The 20,287-nt window shown below is 28.4% G+C and overlaps 4 protein-coding genes across 6 annotated transcripts; 2 read left to right on the plus strand and 2 right to left on the minus strand.

The window, feature by feature from the left end:
- The first annotated feature begins 46 nt into the window (after positions 1-46).
- Positions 47-3,281, plus strand: spel1 (DNA mismatch repair protein spel1). Its single transcript, XM_070640637.1, has 4 exons — positions 47-125; positions 304-752; positions 812-2,361; positions 2,423-3,281. Exons 1-4 carry the CDS (start codon positions 92-94, stop codon positions 3,063-3,065), a joined length of 2,676 nt encoding a protein of 891 aa, XP_070496738.1. The 5' UTR covers positions 47-91; the 3' UTR covers positions 3,066-3,281.
- Positions 3,282-3,283: 2 nt separating this feature from the next.
- Positions 3,284-4,037, minus strand: LOC139090814 (uncharacterized). Its single transcript, XM_070640642.1, has 2 exons — positions 3,695-4,037; positions 3,284-3,639 (listed from the first exon to the last, which is right to left on the minus strand). Exons 1-2 carry the CDS (start codon positions 3,986-3,988, stop codon positions 3,349-3,351), a joined length of 585 nt encoding a protein of 194 aa, XP_070496743.1. The 5' UTR covers positions 3,989-4,037; the 3' UTR covers positions 3,284-3,348.
- Positions 4,038-4,434: 397 nt separating this feature from the next.
- LOC139090811 (uncharacterized) lies at positions 4,435-7,143 on the minus strand. 2 transcript variants are annotated; one of them, XM_070640638.1, is made up of 4 exons: positions 7,053-7,143; positions 5,436-6,939; positions 4,831-5,370; positions 4,435-4,766 (listed from the first exon to the last, which is right to left on the minus strand). In XM_070640638.1, the coding sequence occupies exons 2-4, from the start codon at positions 6,934-6,936 to the stop codon at positions 4,756-4,758; spliced, it is 2,052 nt and encodes a 683-aa protein (XP_070496739.1). In that variant the 5' UTR covers positions 6,937-6,939; positions 7,053-7,143; the 3' UTR covers positions 4,435-4,755. The 2 variants fall into 2 exon arrangements, with proteins under 2 accessions (XP_070496739.1, XP_070496740.1); XM_070640639.1 differs by lacking the exon at positions 7,053-7,143 and having other exon boundaries at positions 5,436-6,945.
- Positions 7,144-7,224: 81 nt separating this feature from the next.
- On the plus strand, positions 7,225-17,331 carry me31B (ATP-dependent RNA helicase me31b). 2 transcript variants are annotated; one of them, XM_070640640.1, is made up of 5 exons: positions 7,225-7,301; positions 7,883-8,420; positions 8,493-8,562; positions 8,633-9,659; positions 9,722-17,331. In XM_070640640.1, the coding sequence occupies exons 2-5, from the start codon at positions 8,323-8,325 to the stop codon at positions 9,880-9,882; spliced, it is 1,356 nt and encodes a 451-aa protein (XP_070496741.1). In that variant the 5' UTR covers positions 7,225-7,301; positions 7,883-8,322; the 3' UTR covers positions 9,883-17,331. The 2 variants fall into 2 exon arrangements, with proteins under 2 accessions (XP_070496741.1, XP_070496742.1); XM_070640641.1 differs by lacking the exon at positions 7,225-7,301 and having other exon boundaries at positions 8,325-8,420.
- The last annotated feature ends 2,956 nt before the right edge of the window (positions 17,332-20,287 follow it).

Raw genomic sequence — 20,287 nt, forward strand, 5'->3', positions numbered from 1 at the left:
ACCAAAAAGTATCATTTTCCTTCCCCTCGAACATTTTTTGTTTACACTCACTTTTAGCGGCAAAACATAAGTTCATACATAAAATTTAATTATGGCACAAAAAGTACAAAAAGCACTTAATTTAGGTAAGAATTTAAACTAAAATTTTATTAAAGTAAACAGCTATTAGTCTTGTATAAAATATCCAAATAATTATATTTAAAAGTTGATAAATATTCAGTTCATTCAAATTAGCATTTTTAATCTTTAATTTAATGATAAAATGATTAATTAATGAATACCTAACTATTGATTTGCCAACAGATCAAAAATCGCAAAGAAAATTTATTGAATTTTATATAAAAGAAGTACAATCAACATCTAAAGATGCTCGAGTATTCCATGCTTTTGAAAGAACCGATTATTACTCAATTCATGGAGATGATATTGATATTGCATTAAAGACATCATTAAAATCATCAATAATAACAAAGATTATGGCACCAGATGAAAGCAAATTGGAACTAAAATACGCAGTTCTTAATAAAAATTTAATGGAGAGACTTATTCGTGAACTCTTGTTAATACACTTTTATAGAGTTGAAGTTTATACATGTAAGAAAGGGGATAAGGATGATTATTTAAAAACTTATAAAGGATCTCCAGGAAATTTAGTACAGTTTGAAAATTTGCTGTCTAATTCGTCGAGTTCAACTGAAGTGTTTTCTAACTTAATTGTTTCTCTTCAAGTCTTAACATGTCATCAGCAAAAGGTAAATTATATTTATTTATTTAATATTTAAATGACAATAATTTCTGATCATATTAATAGAAAATTGCTATATGCTCAATGGATTCTGATGAGTTTACAATTCAAGTTTCTGAATTCGATGATACAGATTTTTTTATGGAGTTAGAAGCAGCAATGGTTATATTGTCTCCGAAAGAAGTATTGTTACCCAAAATTACAGGCGAATACTCTAAAATTAAGGATATTATGGATCGAAATAATATTTTGGTGACACTTTTGAAAAAGTCAGATTTCCAAAAGAATGCTGAATTTTTGCAAGATTTGGAGAAAATTCATAAATTCAAGAAAGGTCAGCAACATAACATTCATTCAATTGCAGAAGTTAAGCTTGAAAATGCGATGGAATGTTTAGCAGCAGCATTAAAATACTTGGAAACCGTTAAAGATGAAACAAATTTGGGAAAATATACGATAAAATCTCTAAACTTGAATCGCTTTGTTCATATGGATACAGCAGCCTTCAAAGCTCTTAATTTGTTTCCAGTTCCTGGAAGTATTTACTGTTCAGCAACAAGCAAAAATCAATCAGTATTAGGAGTTTTAGATAGATGTAAGACAAATCAAGGAAAAAAACTCCTTCGTCAATGGATCAAACAGCCTCTTAAAAATATGGAGATGATTAAGGAGCGACTTGACATTTTAGAATGTTTTGTTGAAAATCAGGAGGCTCGTTCAGTTCTTCATAATGATTTTTTGAATACAATGCCAGACGTTTTAATGCTTACTAATAAGTTGTCAAGAAAACGTGCTCAGCTGGTCGACGTGTACAAAATTTATTGTGTCATTTCACGTTTGCCAGAAATTATGAAAGTTTTAAGATCACTCGAATGTAACGCTGTTAACTCTACAATGGTTTCGCCTTTAAAAGATATGATGCAGGATTTAAAGAAAATTCAAGAAATGTTTGAAGAAGTAATTGATGCTGAGAATCTCAAAAAAGGAGAATATTTAGTTCGTTCAACATTTGATGATGAGTTGAATGATATCAAGCAAAATATGGACTGCATTGAAGATAAACTGGCAAAAGAAACGAAAAGTTCAGCAAAGTTATTAGGATTAGATATGGGATCAACATTGAAACTAGACTACGTTTCACATTTAGGATTTTATTTGAGAACAACAAAAAAAGAGGACAAAAACGTGCGAAAGCATTCTAAATTCATAGTTATCGATACTGCTCGTGGAGGTTTGCGCTTTACAACAGATCTTATAAAGGGCTTAAATGAAGAATATGTAGTTCTAAAAGCATCGTATGAAGATCAGCAAAAGAATATTGTTGCAGAAATCTGCCGAATTGTAGCTGGATATTCGGCTCCTTTAATGAATCTCAACCACATAATTGCAGTACTTGATTTGTTCTTAGGTCTTGCAAACGTTGTTCAAAATTCTCCTGGCTGTTATGTACGTCCAGAAATTTATCCTGCAAGTGAGCGCATTTTGCAAATTGAAGAGTTGCGACATCCTTGCCTTGAATGTCAAGATGATATTCAATACATTCCAAATAGTGTAGATTTACAAGCGGATAAAAATGAACTTTTAATTATTACAGGTTCGAATATTTCTGGAAAGAGGTAAAAAATTTGATGTCCTTGAATCTATTCAAATTAATATTAAATTGCAAAACATTTTCAGTACATACATACGAAGTATTGGAATCGCAGTCCTTTTATCACATATGGGAATGTTTGTGCCATGCGAAAGTGCTAAGATATCTATATGCGACTCTATTCTTGCACGGATTGGTGCAACTGATGATATTCAGAAAAATTTAAGTACATTTGCAATGGAAATGGTTGAAACAAGTTCCATTTTAAAAACAGCTACGAAAAATTCTCTGGTCATAATTGATGAACTTGGACGTGGTACATCTACATTTGAAGGCTTAGGATTAGCATGGTCAATTTCAGAATATCTGGCTAAGACTACAAAATGTTTTACGCTTTTTGCGACACATTTTCATGAAATTACAAGTCTCGCTGATTCTATGCCAAATGTAAAGAACTATCATCTTGCTTCTTTGGTGGAAAATGAAAAATTAACACTGCTTTTTAAAGTTAAACCTGGACCAATGACCAAATCTTTCGGAATACAAGTGGCAGATATAGCCCAACTTCCAAAAAGTGTTGTTACAACTGCAAAAAAATACTTGAGTGAACTCGAATGCAGTGACTTTATCCGTGAAAGTGATCCTCATAGATGCCTGAAGATTGATGAATTTTTAGAAAAAATTAAAAAGGATAAATCCTTTGATATCAACTTGCTTGCATCACTTTAATAAATATGTTGAATACCTCTTATTACGATTGCCATTGAGGAAAAAGCACAAATTTTTTATTAAAATAAAATTTTAACGGTTTCAAAACTTTTTGTTTATATCTGATAATTGATTAATCAACAGCTCTAGCTTAAAGAAGAAATTTAAGAAAACTATTTAGGGGATTAAACTGAAGTTTGGACCTACACAGTAAAATTTTATTAGAATATTATATATGCTTGCGTTCTTTAATTAAATCCTTTATTTTTTTAAATAATTGAATATTTAAGAGTTTTTATTTTTTTTAGTATGGAGAAATTCCAGATTGTTGAATTAAAGGAGATTTGTAGGGATTGTTAAGTGATGGACGTGGTGGTGCTGGTCGAACGATATTATTCGGAAAGGATGATCTTGGAGTAGTTGATCTGAAAACTCTTGTTGAATTTGAAACTCTAGTTGGCATTGGTCGTGGTTGATTTTCACACAAAGACGTTTTTGGATTGAAATTTTGATTCAATGGACAATCGCCTGACAAGCTTGTTCCACCTTCACATCGAATAAACTTGTTTTCGGCTGTTGGGTCAGATATATAAGTCTAAAAATGAAAATGATAGAAGCCTACTAGATAATAAAAAGTGTTAGATTCATACTCCATCTTGGTGATTTAGGCACAAATCTTGAGTCTGTGTTCTAGAAGCTGAAATTGATCTTGTTCCTGTTATGCTCGTAATAGATAAACATCTTCTATCGAATGGATCAAATTCTCTTCCATTTGGGCAATTTCTAATGTTTTCTAAACCATTCAAACAAACCAAGTAAGTTGTTCGACTATTTGACATTGGAAGTTGCGATCCATTTGGCTCATTTTGACATCTCGATTGAGCATTAGTTGTTAACAAAATAGCAAAAAAAGATATAAATATGACGAAAATTGAATTGCACATTCTTTATATAAAAAAAAGAATTGAATGGTAACAGAATCAAAAAGCAACTAGCTGTCCTCTTTAATTTGTGTGTAATTTTCTTTATTTTTTATTTTTTTTTTATCATCTAACAGGATCTTGGAACTTTACAAGTTGAAACAACTTTTTTATATATACCTAATAACAAATAATAATTAACAATATCATTTCAAAGAATCAGTTTACAGTTCTGTTTCGCAAAAGCAACAAGTGAGCCTGTTATTTTAAGCGCTTTATTTTTTTTAATATTGAAGGCATAACACTTTTCGTTATATTTTTGGAGTTTATGATTACATTACAACTAATACATTCAATGTGACTTAAATCATCAGAAAGACGATAATTAAATTTCTTAAAATTATTAAAGGATGAAAAAAATAAATCTAAATGCTTTTTAATTTCATTCTCAAATTTTTCATCTTTTTTAGAACGACTGTACTCAAAATTTTTTCTTACGAACACATAGCTCTCTAATAAGCTTAAATTTGAAAGGAGAAGATTCCATTCTATATTATTTAAATTTAAAATTTCCTTAATAAAAGAATTCCGAATTTGGATATCAAATAATGAAAGAACTGGTAAGTTAATAAACATTTCAAACTTGTGATTTTTGATGTACATAACTTGTTGTATTTCTAGAACAAAACATGGTCTATAATCATTCTGATATGACGACGATACTGATGATTTGTGTGTTTTCGCATAATTAAAGAGCGTCTGAATTGTGCTGTGACATGCATAATCAAACATTAATTGTGTGCTAAAGAATATAGAAAAATTATTGGATTCTTGAACGATATTATAATCAGCATTTGTATTTTTACCATTATTATTAGGAGATGTGGCATCAGACTCATAAAGCATTCTGCTAGGTTTATTTAATTGATTTCGAGGATGTCTTCTTTTTGTTACTTTTTCTATTGCATCTCGGTGGCCTCTCAAATTATATTCAGCTACCAAACTTGCATTAATATCATTCGAATCATGATTTACTTGACTATCTATATTCAAGTTTTGTTGGTAGACATCTATTCCATTGTTTTCAGGTACAATTTGGTTATTATCTAAAATGATACTTTCTTCATCTGATATAGATACAACTTCAGTTGCATTTGGTGAAACCGGTTGAACATCTGAATCATTTATATTGTAGCTAACTATTTCAGAATTTTTTTCTTGCTTTATATTATTTTTAATTTCACGCTCTTGAGATTTTTTGTTAATGTCCAAAATGTCATCCGAACTGGCGCAACTTTGAAATGGCCTATTTTGGTGATCATCACGTAATGATTCGAGATCAAATGGAATATCCATAGTTTGTGTCGAAGAGGCTATAGGTTCCCCAATGCTTTGCATAATGTTTACTACAATGATTTTTTTTTTTATTTAAATTATAAAGAAAAGTCACGGAAACAAAATTAGTACTTACTATCTATATTGAACTTTTTTAACATTTCATTAAGTTGTTCTCGGCTTTTACTAGAGGATTTAATCAAATCCAGGAAATGTTCATTTTTATCTTCTAAGTTGAAATGAATACAGTTCCATAAAATCACTCTGGAATTCTTTACCCACATTTTGGAACAAATTGAATCTTGAACAATTTCCTTTTTAAGTTCCTCAACAACTACAGGGTCATTCATCAAAAAGAAAATGATTTCGGCATATTTAGATCCAGATATTTGGGCAGATAAATAGTCTTTTGGATTTCTGGCCAATCGATGCTCTTTGTTTGCATTTTCTATCTCATTCCGATAATTTGTTTTCACTGCATCATCTTTTTGGTGTGGCTGAGCAGTGTCATTTTTCTCTATAACAGTTTTTTTCTTCCATACGTTCGAATTACTAACGCCAGGTTCACTTTCTAAATGATTATCATTTGGGGCTTCTTCATTTTTAATCCACAGTAAATTATTAAATGGAGGCTGCTTTTTATCAACGAGACGAATATATTTTAGATAAAATAGCTTTCTTCGTTCCTTTCGATTGATTACAGGATCTGCACTTTCGTTGCTCAAATGAATATTTTTCTTATTAATGGCTAAAAGATCTTTGGCATTCGTATAAGCATAAAAACGATCCATTCGCTCAGTTACTATTAGTTCTTGTTCTGGTGTCAAATTATTTATGATCAACAAATATTGAGGAAATATATAAAATCCTTCAGATGTAATTGCTAAGCCTCTGTTAACTTTAAATGCTTTAAATACACTTTGAACACAATTGTCAAATTCAGATTCATCAATTTCTTCCTTTGCCATGTTTCTTCTAGTCATTCGTTCTATCGTTGAAATTTCGCACATTTCTTCGAAACTTATATCATCAATGTGGTATTTTTTAAAAAGATTATGCTCCTGATTGTATATCCTCAAAGCATGATCAGTTCCAATGCGCAGAAATGGCTTCAAATTTTGAAAACCTACTTTTTTTTGTTTTCGATTTATGTATTCTTGTTCATCATTTCGGAACTTATTGTTGATGTTCAGCGATACTTGGCAATGCATAATATTATTTTGAACTAGGAAAACATTTGCTTTTTGTAAATCTTCATTTGATTTGATTTCATAGTGCCTTAACAAGTACTTTCCAACACTTTCATGGTAATCAGATTCGAATTTAAACATATTGAATGGATAATCACGACGCATACGTTGATATGAAATTACAAAACGAATAATTGAAGCTAAGTAGTTGTCCTTATTGACATTTGTAATTTTCTCTCTTTCTAGATATCTATCAAGAATTTCGTTGATATTTGAATGATCTCGGAAGTAAATTTTAGCCATTATCGAAACTGTATAATTTGTTTCCTGATTTAGATTATTAGAATGACATAGATAAGGAGTGATTTCTATGCTATTGTTATTCACTTCATGATTAGGCTTTTTTTTCTTGAGCATATTTAGAATACTTGATTGCTTTCTCTTCATTGTCTAAAATGTTTACAACGAACCGCAAAAACAAATAAATAAAAGCAATTTAATCAAATTTAAAGTTAAATATCTAATTAAATTTATTGATTTTGATAATATTTGGAAATAAATACCTTTCTTGATATTTTTTAACAAAAGGAGAACCTTAAATGACTCTATTTACTCAAAATTTAGAATTAACTTTTTCTCACAACATTCAAATTGATTAAATTTCTGTTAGGAATGAATTTTAAAACAAAAAATTGACATAGGATGATCCCTGCAGAAATAGGATTTTCGTAAAAAAATTACTCAATTGGAGTATCAAGCTCAAAGCGAAAAGATTAAAAAAATATTTTTTCAAGGAAAAAACTCGATTAAAAGTGAGTATAATTAATAAAATTATGCTAGAAAGTATCGCAAGTTAGTGTAGAACATGAGTATTATAGTAAAATGATGAAAAAAAGATAATTAAGTACAGTTTGAAAATTTTTCAATGTGCTCGGCTTTGTATTCGTTAGAATCCAAAGATTATGAATAAGATAATGAAAATAATTAAATCAATTCATGAATTTAACTGTTTTATTCTAAAAGTGCAATAATTCACTTAAATTTAGTAGGAAGTTTGAAAAATTGTGTAAAATCATCATAATTTTTTTTACGAAACAATGGCGACGCTTGGCATTATTCGAAAGTTAAATCACAAAGTTATTGGTTCGGTTACTTTTTCCTCATTTTGTATAGTTTTTTTTTGAGAATTATGAAAGGATAAGATAAATTAATGATAAATATTTTTCAATAGTTTAATTGTCCATTTAATAAAAGGATTACATCGTAAATTAGAGGTTATGCTTTATATCATCAAAATATTTTCATTGTCCTAATTCGTTGTGAATCCTCTTATGTACAAAAATATACAACGATAAAATTTTTAATAGATTTTTGTTAAATTTTCTATTTTCAGAAAGAAAAATATACCTAAACTTTTGGAAAAACGTATAAATTTGGAAGCTAAAAGAGAATTAAAAAAGAAATATCCACTGTGAATTTATGAATAAATGAATTGAGGGAAAAAGTGAAACTCTTATTGTGCAAAATAAAGATGTGTGTGTGAGCACAATACATATAAATAGTTTAAAAACAAAAATAAAACTAGTGATTATCGAAGAGAAAGAACAATTTGGGATAAAATTTGTAAAAATTAATTAGTGCTGAAAAGAAAAAAAAAACTTAACATAAATTACAAAGATTTTAGAACGTGCTAAGGTGTTTTTTAAATAAATGTAAATACACTTAGGTTTAAAAGTGAGACTTGAAAGTAGAAATATCGATAAAAATAAACAAAAGAAAATATAATATACAAAACAAAAGTATAACTGATAGTGAAAAAAAAAATCAATTTATATGCATAAGAATCAGAAATTTCAATCGAAAAATAACCAAACATCTAACAGCAAAATGATGACTGAAACAATGAATAGTAACAATCATTTTAGTCAAAGGTATACATGGAAAAAATATGATAAGCTTTTAAAGCCAAAAAATAACGACTTCTATTTTTTGTATAATTTTAGCGAACGTATGGAGCCTGGATGGAAAGCAAAATTACAGATACCACCCAAAGATAATAGAATTAAGACTAGTGTATGTATAAATTTATTGAGTAATGCAACATAATTCGATAAATCCATTAAATCATTTCCATTACTTTTAGGATGTAACGGATACGCGTGGCAATGAATTTGAAGAGTTTTGTGTGAAAAGAGAATTGCTAATGGGTGTTTTCGAAATGGGCTGGGAAAAACCATCTCCAATTCAGGAAGCAGCGATTCCAATAGCACTTGGCGGAAAGGATATTTTAGCTCGTGCCAAAAACGGCACAGGAAAAACGGGAGCTTATTGTATTCCGATATTGGAGCAAGTTGACGAAAAACGTGATTGCATTCAAGCATTAGTTATCGTACCGACTAGAGAATTGGCACTACAAACTTCACAAATTTGTATTGAACTAGCTAAGCATTTGGACATAAAAGTTATGGTAACAACAGGTGGAACAAATTTAAAGGATGATATTATGAGATTATATCAAAAAGTGCAAGTCATTATTGCCACACCAGGACGTATTCTCGATTTGATGGATAAGGAAGTCGCTATTATGAGTAACTGTAAAATACTTGTGCTTGATGAGGCCGATAAATTATTATCTCAAGATTTTAAGGGCATGCTGGATCATGTCATCATGAAGCTCCCAAGAGAACGCCAAATTTTGCTCTTCTCGGCCACATTCCCGTTGACAGTTAAACAGTTTATGGACAAGCATTTGCGTAATCCATATGAAATTAATTTGATGGAGGAATTAACACTTAAAGGTGTCACTCAATATTATGCATTCGTTCAAGAGCGCCAAAAGGTTCACTGTTTAAATACACTCTTCAGTAAACTCCAAATCAATCAATCCATCATTTTCTGTAACTCGACACAACGCGTCGAATTGTTGGCAAAGAAAATAACTGAATTGGGTTATTGCTGCTACTATATTCATGCAAAAATGGCTCAAGTTCATCGTAATCGTGTTTTTCACGATTTCCGTTCCGGTTTATGTCGCAACTTGGTATGCTCGGATCTTTTTACACGTGGTATTGATGTACAGGCTGTGAATGTTGTTATTAATTTTGATTTTCCAAAAATGGCTGAGACTTATTTACACCGAATTGGTCGTTCGGGTCGTTTCGGACATTTGGGTGAGTTCAATGCATTTTTTTTAAAAAAAGTTTTATCTCTTAAAATGTTTATTGTATTACAGGAATTGCCATCAATCTAATCACGTACGAAGATCGATATGATCTTCATCGCATTGAAAAAGAATTGGGAACTGAAATCAAACCAATCCCGAAGGTCATAGATCCTGCTTTATATGTTGCTTCAAAGACCGATGATCAAGAAGATCCCAATTCAAACAAGTAAGAAGTCGAAGCCATCATAAATGGCACTTTCAATATTATTTCATTTTTCTGATTTCGATATTTTACACATACAAAAAAAACCACTTTTATTACATTTTGTGATGGAATGAAAGATGACTCATCTTGATTTATTACTTTTGAAGAGCAAAAATCATAATTTATTATGTTTTAATGATCCTAAAAGCCCTACTGAATGAAATTTGTCTCCTTGAAAACTATGATTTTAAAAAAATACTTTTAAAATATTTTTTTTGTTGATTTTAAATTCCTTTTATCTCCCAAGATTTCATCATTACAAAAATTTAATTTTGCTGTCTTCATACATATATATATATTTTTTTGGATTTAATTAAAGAAAGAAAATTTAATAGATAACTCATGACTTGTAAAGATTAGAGATCTTTCATGTCTCATTCCATCATCGGTCAATATTTCAATGTTATCTTATTCTTTCCCTCAAAACTGTTAAACGAAAAAACTGAATTATTTGAAACAATAACTAATGAATATTCAAACAACTAAATTTGTTGAAATAATAAATGCGATGAAAATTTTGTAACGATTAAAAAGAGGAAAAATTCTTAGAATTGTATTTAAGGAAAAAATAGAAGGCAGAAAAATTCTGCAAAAAAGTAAAAAAAAAAAAATAAACGAAAGAATTTACTTCATGATGACGAAGCCGAACAGTGCACGCAACATTATAAATAACGTTCAATGGCTTCAATCTGCGGAAATTAACAATGTACAGGGTCTTCGAAAAGGTCATGATTTCGAAAACATTATTTCAATTCTTATTTTTTTTTTTATAAAAAACAAAAAGCAGAAAGTTCCGAGACATGAAAATTTTCAAATAAATTCATTATCAGAAAATGTTTTTCTTCTTTTATTATTATGAACATTAATGTGAGTTTTTAAAAAGAAAAAAAAAAATTATTTTGACGGATCACATATCGTAAAATTCTTGAATTTAATCATTAAAAAATTGAATAATTAAAATAATAAAAAAATGATATATGCAAGATCAGCAAACTAGGTCTCGGATCAACAAAAATAATTTCTGCACCGAAAAAATTGAATAAATTTCTGTTCGTATGTTTTCTCATGTAAATGATGGGGTTTGGTAATAAGGAAAATACTAGAATAAGAGCACAATAATGCGTCATACATAGTAAATATAATATGAATGGCAAAAAATAAATGTTCATAATTCAAAATGTTTTATCATAAATGACATTTAAATGTTACTTGCTATCAAGCCCCAAACTTTTATCATTTTCTTCCTGTATAAAAAGAACATAAGCTAATTTAACAAAAAAAACAAAAAACGAAAATTTATTGTCAAAAAGATAAAAGTTAAGAAAGATTCTAAAAACACACTTAGAAAAAAAAGATCGGGATTTTCAAATCAAGTGTTGCCGCAATCCTGTAATATAATGTGTTTTCCTTTTTTGACTAAATCAACAAAAGCATAGAAAGTTTATGACAGGCCAATTAGGCTTGAACTTTTGCGTGGGTAGTACATAACTTTAGTAAACTGTACAAATGAAATCATTTAACTTTGAATATGTACTTCTCTATGTATAAGTCATTTTTATAAACTTATTGCCAACTAGAATCTTCATGAGCGACACAAAAAATAGAAAACTAACATCTTCAAAAAAAAAAAAATCCCTTGAGTTACTACATAAAGGAAGACGTATTCGCCATTTTTCTGCCTTTAAATTAGTTTTTATTTATTAAATAAGAAAGAAACAGTAATTCACTACAAAATTATCTAAATTTAGTATTTAAAAATAAAATAATTTAAAAACTTAGACGATCCATTTAAAGGCGAAGAATAGAAGGCGTTTAATTTTTCCTTTAAATATTAAAAGAATTCGCTTGATTTTTCCAAGTGAATAATAATTATTTTTTTTTTTCAATTTTTCCAAAAGATCTTCGGAAAAATGTATTATTTTATACTCATTTACAACTTTGTAAGATGAGTAAATGGTTAAATGAAATTACGGACCATTGTAAATCACGATTCGTACATAACACAGCACAAAAAAATGAAAAACTTGACAAATTTCGCCGAAACAAATAGTGTGCCATTTAACCATGATATTGAATATTTAACAACTCGTTTTAAGATCAGAGTTTAAAATATAATAAACTATTGATTTACTTGATTGTAGATCATCATACTTCATTTCCTTCATCATCTGAATTTTGATCACAAATATAGTTTTAAATGAAAGTAATAAATTTTTACACTACGTACACGATGTAACTTTTTGTATTACTTTTAATTAATTTTTTACAAAAAATTACCATATAATTGAAAGTAATGCTACAAATTTACAAAATCAACAGTGTAAGTGATAAGGGCTTATTATATTTCAAAATTTTCATTTCTCATTTTATCACCTCGTAGAATCATGATAATAAAATTTTTATAACTTTCATTTTGAATGTTTTTGGAAATAAAATTAAAATCCTAGAAACACAGTTATCGTCTTATGTACAGGAATTATGTTATCATAATGCTATCATTGATAAAAGAAAAGTAAATAATAACGGGAGATTATGTGATTGGGTAGATACAAAACGATAAAATGAGCGAATAATTTCCATCGAAATCAATTGAAAATCGTATCTATTTAAATTTAATTGAATTCCTTTTACGATAATTCTGTGTTTCTAATAGAATCAACAATGATAACAGTGATTCTAATAAAAATCTACAAAAGTACCTGCAATATACAAAAAGTTCTTTTGTCTTATACGAAAAGATGTCATTATTGATAGATAATGCTAAAATGATTAATCATTCAAAAGATAAATTAATGTGCTTATAAAAAAGGAGGAAGCTTTCATTCTTGACATTGAGTGTCTGGAAAACGTCAGAAAAATTCACTCGTACGAAATGAAAGGTAAAGCAAATGATTCTGAAGAGCTAACTAACTACACTTAGAGCATCGTCATTGGTTTTTACAATACTGTCATTACTATTATAACCATTGATGTTGATGATGCTCCATTTCCTTTTTGCTTTTTCCCATCTACTAAAAATATGTATCATGATAGTTCTTGTGATTTTTTGTATAGCACTTTACAAGGTTTTGAAAATGGCATTTTAAGTAGATGATTTTTGTGAAATTAATGACTGGAAAAAGAATTCAGAGTCACTTGCACGCCATCATCGCTTTTCCTTCTTTATTCATTCCTATGTTTGCCGCAGATAGATGGATAAATTTATTCTTATAATACATATTTTGGAACTAAAGAGCGAAAGCCACTTGATATTGTGGCTGCTGATTGTCGAATGAGAAAATTGAAATGGGAATTCAAGGAATCGTAAAGTCGGTATTGCGAGAAAATTTTTTATTGCATTTTTCCGCATAATTTAACCATAAATTGCAGAACGAACGAAGGAAGAGCGAACGAGAGAAGTCAAAAGAAGCAACCAATTTAGTAGTGAGAACGTGGCGAAATCGATATAAGCTTCTCAAGTGTCTTATTCACGTTTTATTTTCTTTTATTTTATTTCCTCCTTTTTGATTTGATTTATTTCCGCTATAAGATTCATTTTATGCATTACGCTGAGTGAAAAAATGTTTTGATATATTCCGCAAAAAATCTAAAAGGGTACTTCATAATAGTGCATCAATATCAACTTTACTTCCTCACGTAATAAAATGTCAAACAATTTTTAGTATTTCAACGAGATATATATATTTATGCATAAGTTCATCTGAAAAAGTTTAAAAGTTCCAATTTTCTTTCAATTTTGATTATGCTAAATTGTTTTCATCATTCATATCAATAATGGCATCTAATAGTTCTTTTGTAATTTTTTTATTATCTTTTTTTAACCGTAAGCATGAAATAAATAACTTTAAAAACGAAACGGTTTAAAAGCAAAGATTTTTCCATATGAAATCTTGAAAAACAACACCCAAGAATTTTTCTGCCAATTTCTCGATAGTTTAAAATACATTTTTTGTTCATTACCTTATATCTTGATTCATATATTCTAACAGAAAACACATCTTTCTTATTGAATGGATTAATAATTAATTAAAAATTAATCATTAATCGAATATTTTTCTATGGAATTAGTAATATTCGAATGTTATGAAAATGTATTTTTAATTTTTGAGAACAAATAACACCAAAACAACAACTAACTTTGAGAGATACACGTAAAGTCAGAATTAGTCATAATTAAACATTTCTAAAGGCAGAAAAGAAATGAAATTTTAAGCAGCTTTCTAAACTAAACAAGGGTACAAGTTAAAGGGAAAAATCTTAATAAATTTTAAAAACAAATATTTTTTTTTTTTGTTCACATATTTTATGAGTAAGAAAATTAATTATTTGCTTCATTACCATACTTGAAGATCAAAAGTGTAAAAAAGTAAAATTCATGCGACATTAAAATATACCCTAAAGCTGCTTGTGATGCAAAAAGCTCTGTTTTTTACGTGTGTCGATTGAAGTAAAATGCTCTTGAAAGGAGTAAGAAACTCAACTCATCGCCTTTATTACTGTTTTGATAAAAAGAATTTTTTTTAAATACTCCTTTTCCTTGTCGTCGGTTCTTTAGTTAGAACATTATTTCCAACGTTTCTATTTTCCATTCCTTCTTATAGTTTCATTCCCTCCGGTTTCCTTAACTTTTTCATTTTTAACAATAATTTTCATCTCTTTTGTTTCATTTTAATTTTTTTCCTTATCCAAACGATGGCGATATATCTTTCATTATAATTAAATTTTTTTCCTTTCCTATCTTTTCATATCCTCCTACTTCTTGTATTCGCGTCTCTTCTATTTTTATTTTATTTTTTTTCCTCTTTTTTCCTTTCTTGAAAAACTAACTATTGCTGCTGGTAACATAATTTTCTACTTCATCTTAATTTAGCTTCAATTATACTTTCCAACCAAATTAACGGACATAAATGGCTACGTATTTAGCTTTCTTAATGCCAAAAGTTATTATTTCATAAAAAGATGGAGAATAAAAAAGAGAAAAACTTTTCTTATTATCTCTCATACCAAAATTTTTCCTTATAGCCGAAGTATAGTTGCATAATTTTTCGCTGCTTCTGTACTGTTCATTCAAACTTTCGTTGGATGACGTTCATATTAAACGCAAATAAATTATAATTTACATTTTATTAAAACTCCCAATATTAAATCTATGATTGCAAACATGCATCCGTGTAATTAGTCAATTTTGATCTGTTCCTTTAATTTCTATTTATTTCTTCAGAAATCGGAAATCATAGTCTAAACAGGAAAATATTCTTGTACATTAGAAAAATTTATAAATTTTCTTTAAGAAGAAGCATTTAAAAAATGCAATTTTAATTTTAAATTACAATCGGAAGAACAATTGTTAAAGCTTTCCTAAGTCACAAAATTGCTCTTTCCTTATTTTATGAAATTCATTGTAGTCTCCAAAGCTTGTATTTACATTGTGAATCATAGACAAATTGAGTATCGTAAAACAGAAAGCACAATAAATCAGTAATAATTTATTGCATTACTTTTATGAAGAAAATATCTCATCATGAAAAAGTAATAAAAAAACATTAAAATTAAGTTTGTAAATTTTATCTTCGTATTTCACTGATGGAAGAAAAGTCGATCCTTTTCATTTATGTATTATTTTTTAATCTACGAACATCATTATGAATATGACTGGATTTTTTTTTTTCTACAGATATTCTTTATATTTCCGTTTGAGAAATTAAAGGAAATAAAGAAAGAAAATAATTTAGTATGACGTAAGTGAATTAAGATACTTACTTACTTAAAAATAACAATCGTTTGGAAAATTCCAATATGAAGAAAAGAAGAGATAAAGAACAAATGTAATCAAGAAACGGAAAATCCCTTAACCATTCCAAATTTTTTATTCACATTTCAAATTGAAGTTTTAGTAAAAAAAATCTTTATCGCCCATTACAACCACTTTCCGATCCATTTAATTTGAAACAAATAAGCAATAAAGTGTGGTTTAATATTTTTCTTTCTTCTCACAATGAAAATTCCTTTCTTCATTATTTTGGAATGATGTGATATAAACTAGATCGTTTTCTAAAAAGCCACTTATTCTACATAATCAGAATAACTTTTTTCATAAAGGCAAAGAGGAATGTCTTTATATCCTTAAGCATTTTAAAATTGGCAGTTAGAATAAAACGAATTTTCATGGTTTCAAAAAGCTTAAAAGTCAAAACTGTTATTTGAGATTTGAATATAATAAAAATAAATTGCCCTGGTTGAAGGATTTTCATATATTCATAAAAATAAATCAAGTACTATGAGAACGGGAAGAAAAAATTTTGATTTGGGTAAAGATAAAGAAGTAAAGACTGGCTTAAGAGAATCAATTTGCTAATAATATCACAACTTTTAATTTTCTAGCTTGAACATTCTTTAGATTATATTGAGTTTATTGCAAAATTAAATAAAAATGAAAATCTTAGTATCTTTTCGAGCAGATTTTATTCCCCCCATTCTTCTAAATTTAATTTACATATTTTTTCTCTTCAATATTGACAATTTCTTTAGCTCGCAGCCCTAATTCATTTTGTTTATTATTGTACTTAAAAAGTTCAAGCAAAATTCAGAGTTGTGATTTTATTATTAAATAAATGAGTGAAATATGAATTTATTTCCACATGTGTACGAAAACTATTAGACTGAATCCTTTAAAAATTAAAAGATAAATAAATAAATAGAAAAAAAAAAATCTTTTGCACAACAGTAGAATAATTTAAGATAAATACTGATTTAAAAAAAAATATTCCAAGAATAAAGTTTAATAAAAGTATATATCTGAGATTATTTTGCTACAAAATGTAATTGGTTCTTCTCTTACTCATTGTAAAACTGTCCGTTAAGAGGAAAGTAACGAGCTATGGAAAGATAAAATTCCATATATTTTAGTAGAAGTTTGGTGAAATCAGATAGAAACAAATGTGATCGGAATAATTAATCATTTCAATGAAATTCATTTGGACGACCATAATTTTTTAAATATATCATTGCGTTGCATATGACAATTCTTCTATCTATCTTGTTTCTACTCTTAAATATTGGAATTAAAAACTTTCCTTAGTTGACATTCATTGACATCGATGGAAAAAGTTTCTCAATCTTATCTCATGTTACCGAGACTAATAGAGAAGAACTAAAAATATGTGACTTTACTGATAATAGAGACGTTAAAAGAATTTTTAATGATCTCTATGTTCAAAATCAATAAAATTTTGATCTCCTTATTAAAAATATAAGTTTACAAGAGCTTCATTTGTATAATGAAGAATTAAGACCAATGAACAAAACAAAATAACAAATGTAATGCTTAAAGTTGGAAAACATGTGTGGAAAAACTGCAGACAAAAGGAAATGCAAAAAAATAAAAATCAAAGTATTGGCATTGACGAGAAACAAATTGATGTTTTATTACTATATATTGATGTTACAATTTCTTCTACAGCTAGGTAAAATTTAAAATTGTTTTGTTGGTTAAATATTTTAATTTATTTACAGTATATTGTTCTTCTACGTATGTTGGTATAAAGATACTATTTAGGTATGAGGGTTGATATGTACTGAGCATTTATTAACATCAGAAAAGCTTTTTGATAAAAACACAAATCTGATATTTTTGAAGTTTAAATAAACATAACAAAGTTGATACCAAGTTGATATAGAGAATGAGCAGAAAGTATTCAGACGAAATATCTAAAGATGAAAAAAAAAATCATTGGATGACATTGACGCATCCATTACGTTTGGAATCAGCGTGAAAGCAAGCGATAAATTAAATTAGCAAAGAAACATCGTGTTAAGCATTTCACTTTTCACATCAGCATTTCATTTACTCATGAGACATTTGAGGCTAAAAGCAGAGAGTAATGGTGAATTTTGAAAGCATCGCTTGGAAGAGAGGTAAATTTTTACGGTACAAGCACATCACATCTTCTTTTATAGCATTTAATAAAATTCTTTCAAAAACAATTTTAATTACAAATTCAATTACTTCCAATTCAATTATTTGAAGGCATGATGATGATGATGAAGATGAAATTTTGCGCTTAATGTTCTTATTTTTCTTTTTAAACTACTAAAAATAAAAATATATTTGCAATACAATGTTGTAAATTTCGTCTCGTTGTCCCTTTATAGTAAAATCTATTCTTTTTCCATCGTTATTTTCGATTAAATCAAATTTTTTTTAATTGTTCAGGAGTTTTTAGAAAAGTTACTGGTGTCTTTTTTTTATCCCACACAGCTAAATACAAGGCGGTCGTTCTCTTGCTATGTACGTCCCCCCTGTAACGAAATTTAAACAATAGATTTTCTTCGATCTTTTGCTCGTTTTGGAGAAAGACTTCGTTTATGCTTAATTGATAAATGCTTTTTTCCCTAGCAATTCTTCTAACTTGTCCAAATAAATAAAAAGATTTATATAATAAAAAAAAAATAGCAAGGAGCCGTTAACTTGCTACGTTCCTAGAAATGTGATTTAAAATTTTCTAAGAATTCTACTGTATGTACATTTTAAAATAAAATTCCTAAAACGTGACCTTTTTCATAAAAAATAAAGCAATGGGAACCAATAAGTAAACAAAATTATTGAAAAAATTACCAATTCAAAGATGTCAAATCAACATCTTTAATCATTTACATTTAAGCACATGTGATGCGGCTTTGTTAAAAAAAAAAAAAAACAATTGTGAACTTGGGTCAATCGTTAATCGTTATAAAATAAAATAGGTGAAAAGTCATAAAGTTCTTGATGTCAACAAAAAGGAAAAGATGAGGATGGGAGTAGACGTGAATAAGTGACTTATAAAAGAACCATTAAAAGTTTAACGCAAAACTTCCTTGAGTGCCATAAGGAGCCAATGCTGCAAACAAAATGGTAACAACAGCAGCAAAATTTATGGCTATACAAATTTATATTGTCGGAAATATATGATCCATTGAGACAATGCAGTACAGTAGTAAGCGGTTTTCAGCATTAACAATGGCAATAAGCAAACAATGAAGGTGATAAAAATAAAATTTAAACGGAGCTTTAGAAGTGTATGAATAAGAATAAATATGTAAGTGAACAAAGATCTTAGATTTAAAGGAGGTGAAATAAATTCTATCGTTAGTTCGATTAGTCAGTACAGTTTATATTTGATAGGTGTATCCACATAAATATTCAAAAAGAAAAATCCATGAAAATTAGGATAAGTACTTTATAATAAAGATTAAGTATCAAAAACTGCTGAATGGGATGAAAAATTTTCAATCCTACCGTGAAGAAACTTAACTCTTCAAATCTCTTCACGACATTAAAGTTTCTATAGCGTATGTTCGTCTTAATAGAAACAAACTTTGATAAAAAAATGTAAAGGAGGAGCTGAAAAAGGGAAAAAATCAATTTGTAAAAAAAGTAAATAAAAAAGTTTCCATTATATTTTCTATTTTCATCTTTTTGAATCTCTTCCATCCTATACTTTTCTCATTGTTATCAAACGGTGGCTTTTGTAATCATAATTCAATATTCATAGTATAAAGCGTAACAAATTTGCTGACAAAAGTAGATTTTTCTTTGTAAATTTAAAAGAGTTTTGCCTCATTGCTGAAACGTTCAAAAAGGGAGTGGAGGAGATTGGAGGAGAGAAAGTGTAAGCCCATTTAGCTACATTGGCAAGTCGATGAACGGATCAAAGTCAAGTGAATGCTTTCCTAGCGCTCTTTTTTAAACCATTTATTTCTATTCATTTGGAAGAATTTAATACTTCTTCGGTATTTCTTGTTTTGCCCTTTTAAACTTCTTGTTGGTTACTGTTCTCGTCATGCAGTTAGTCAAAATAATTGAGGGTGCTTAATACTTCAAATATGCATGAATGCCTGATTATTATGATTCAGCAGAATTTCAAAGACTTAGTAGTAATTTGAGAAACCAAAATTCAGGCAGTTTGATAAATATTTGTTCCAAATCATCTACATACAAATAGTTAATATGACTAAATCATACATTCATACGAATAAAATAACATTAGCGAAAATATCTCCATTTAGGTTTCATACCATCTTGAATGAGGAATAAAATATTTAATTTAGTGGTTTGTCAGTTTCTTACAATCTCAATTTGAGTTAACAATGTTTCCTATATTTTTATGTTAGGCTCTTTTACAAATGAGCAACAACACATTTAAACAAAAAGCTCCGGTCAGTTAGGGGTAAACAAAAGGAAAGTGCGTTTACGTCGACTGCATTACAGCTTTTCCTTTCATTAGTTTTATTTTTTCTTATTTGCTTTATATTTTATTTTTTGTTTACTTAAATTTCTGCTCAATTACGGTTCTCATTTTACTTATTTCGTCTTTTGTTTTGCCTTTTTCATC

Source organism: Chironomus tepperi, unplaced genomic scaffold (genome assembly GCF_022539635.2).
Source record: "Chironomus tepperi strain 1889 unplaced genomic scaffold, CSIRO-AGI_Ctep_v1 contig_219, whole genome shotgun sequence".
NCBI lineage: Eukaryota > Metazoa > Arthropoda > Insecta > Diptera > Chironomidae > Chironomus > Chironomus tepperi.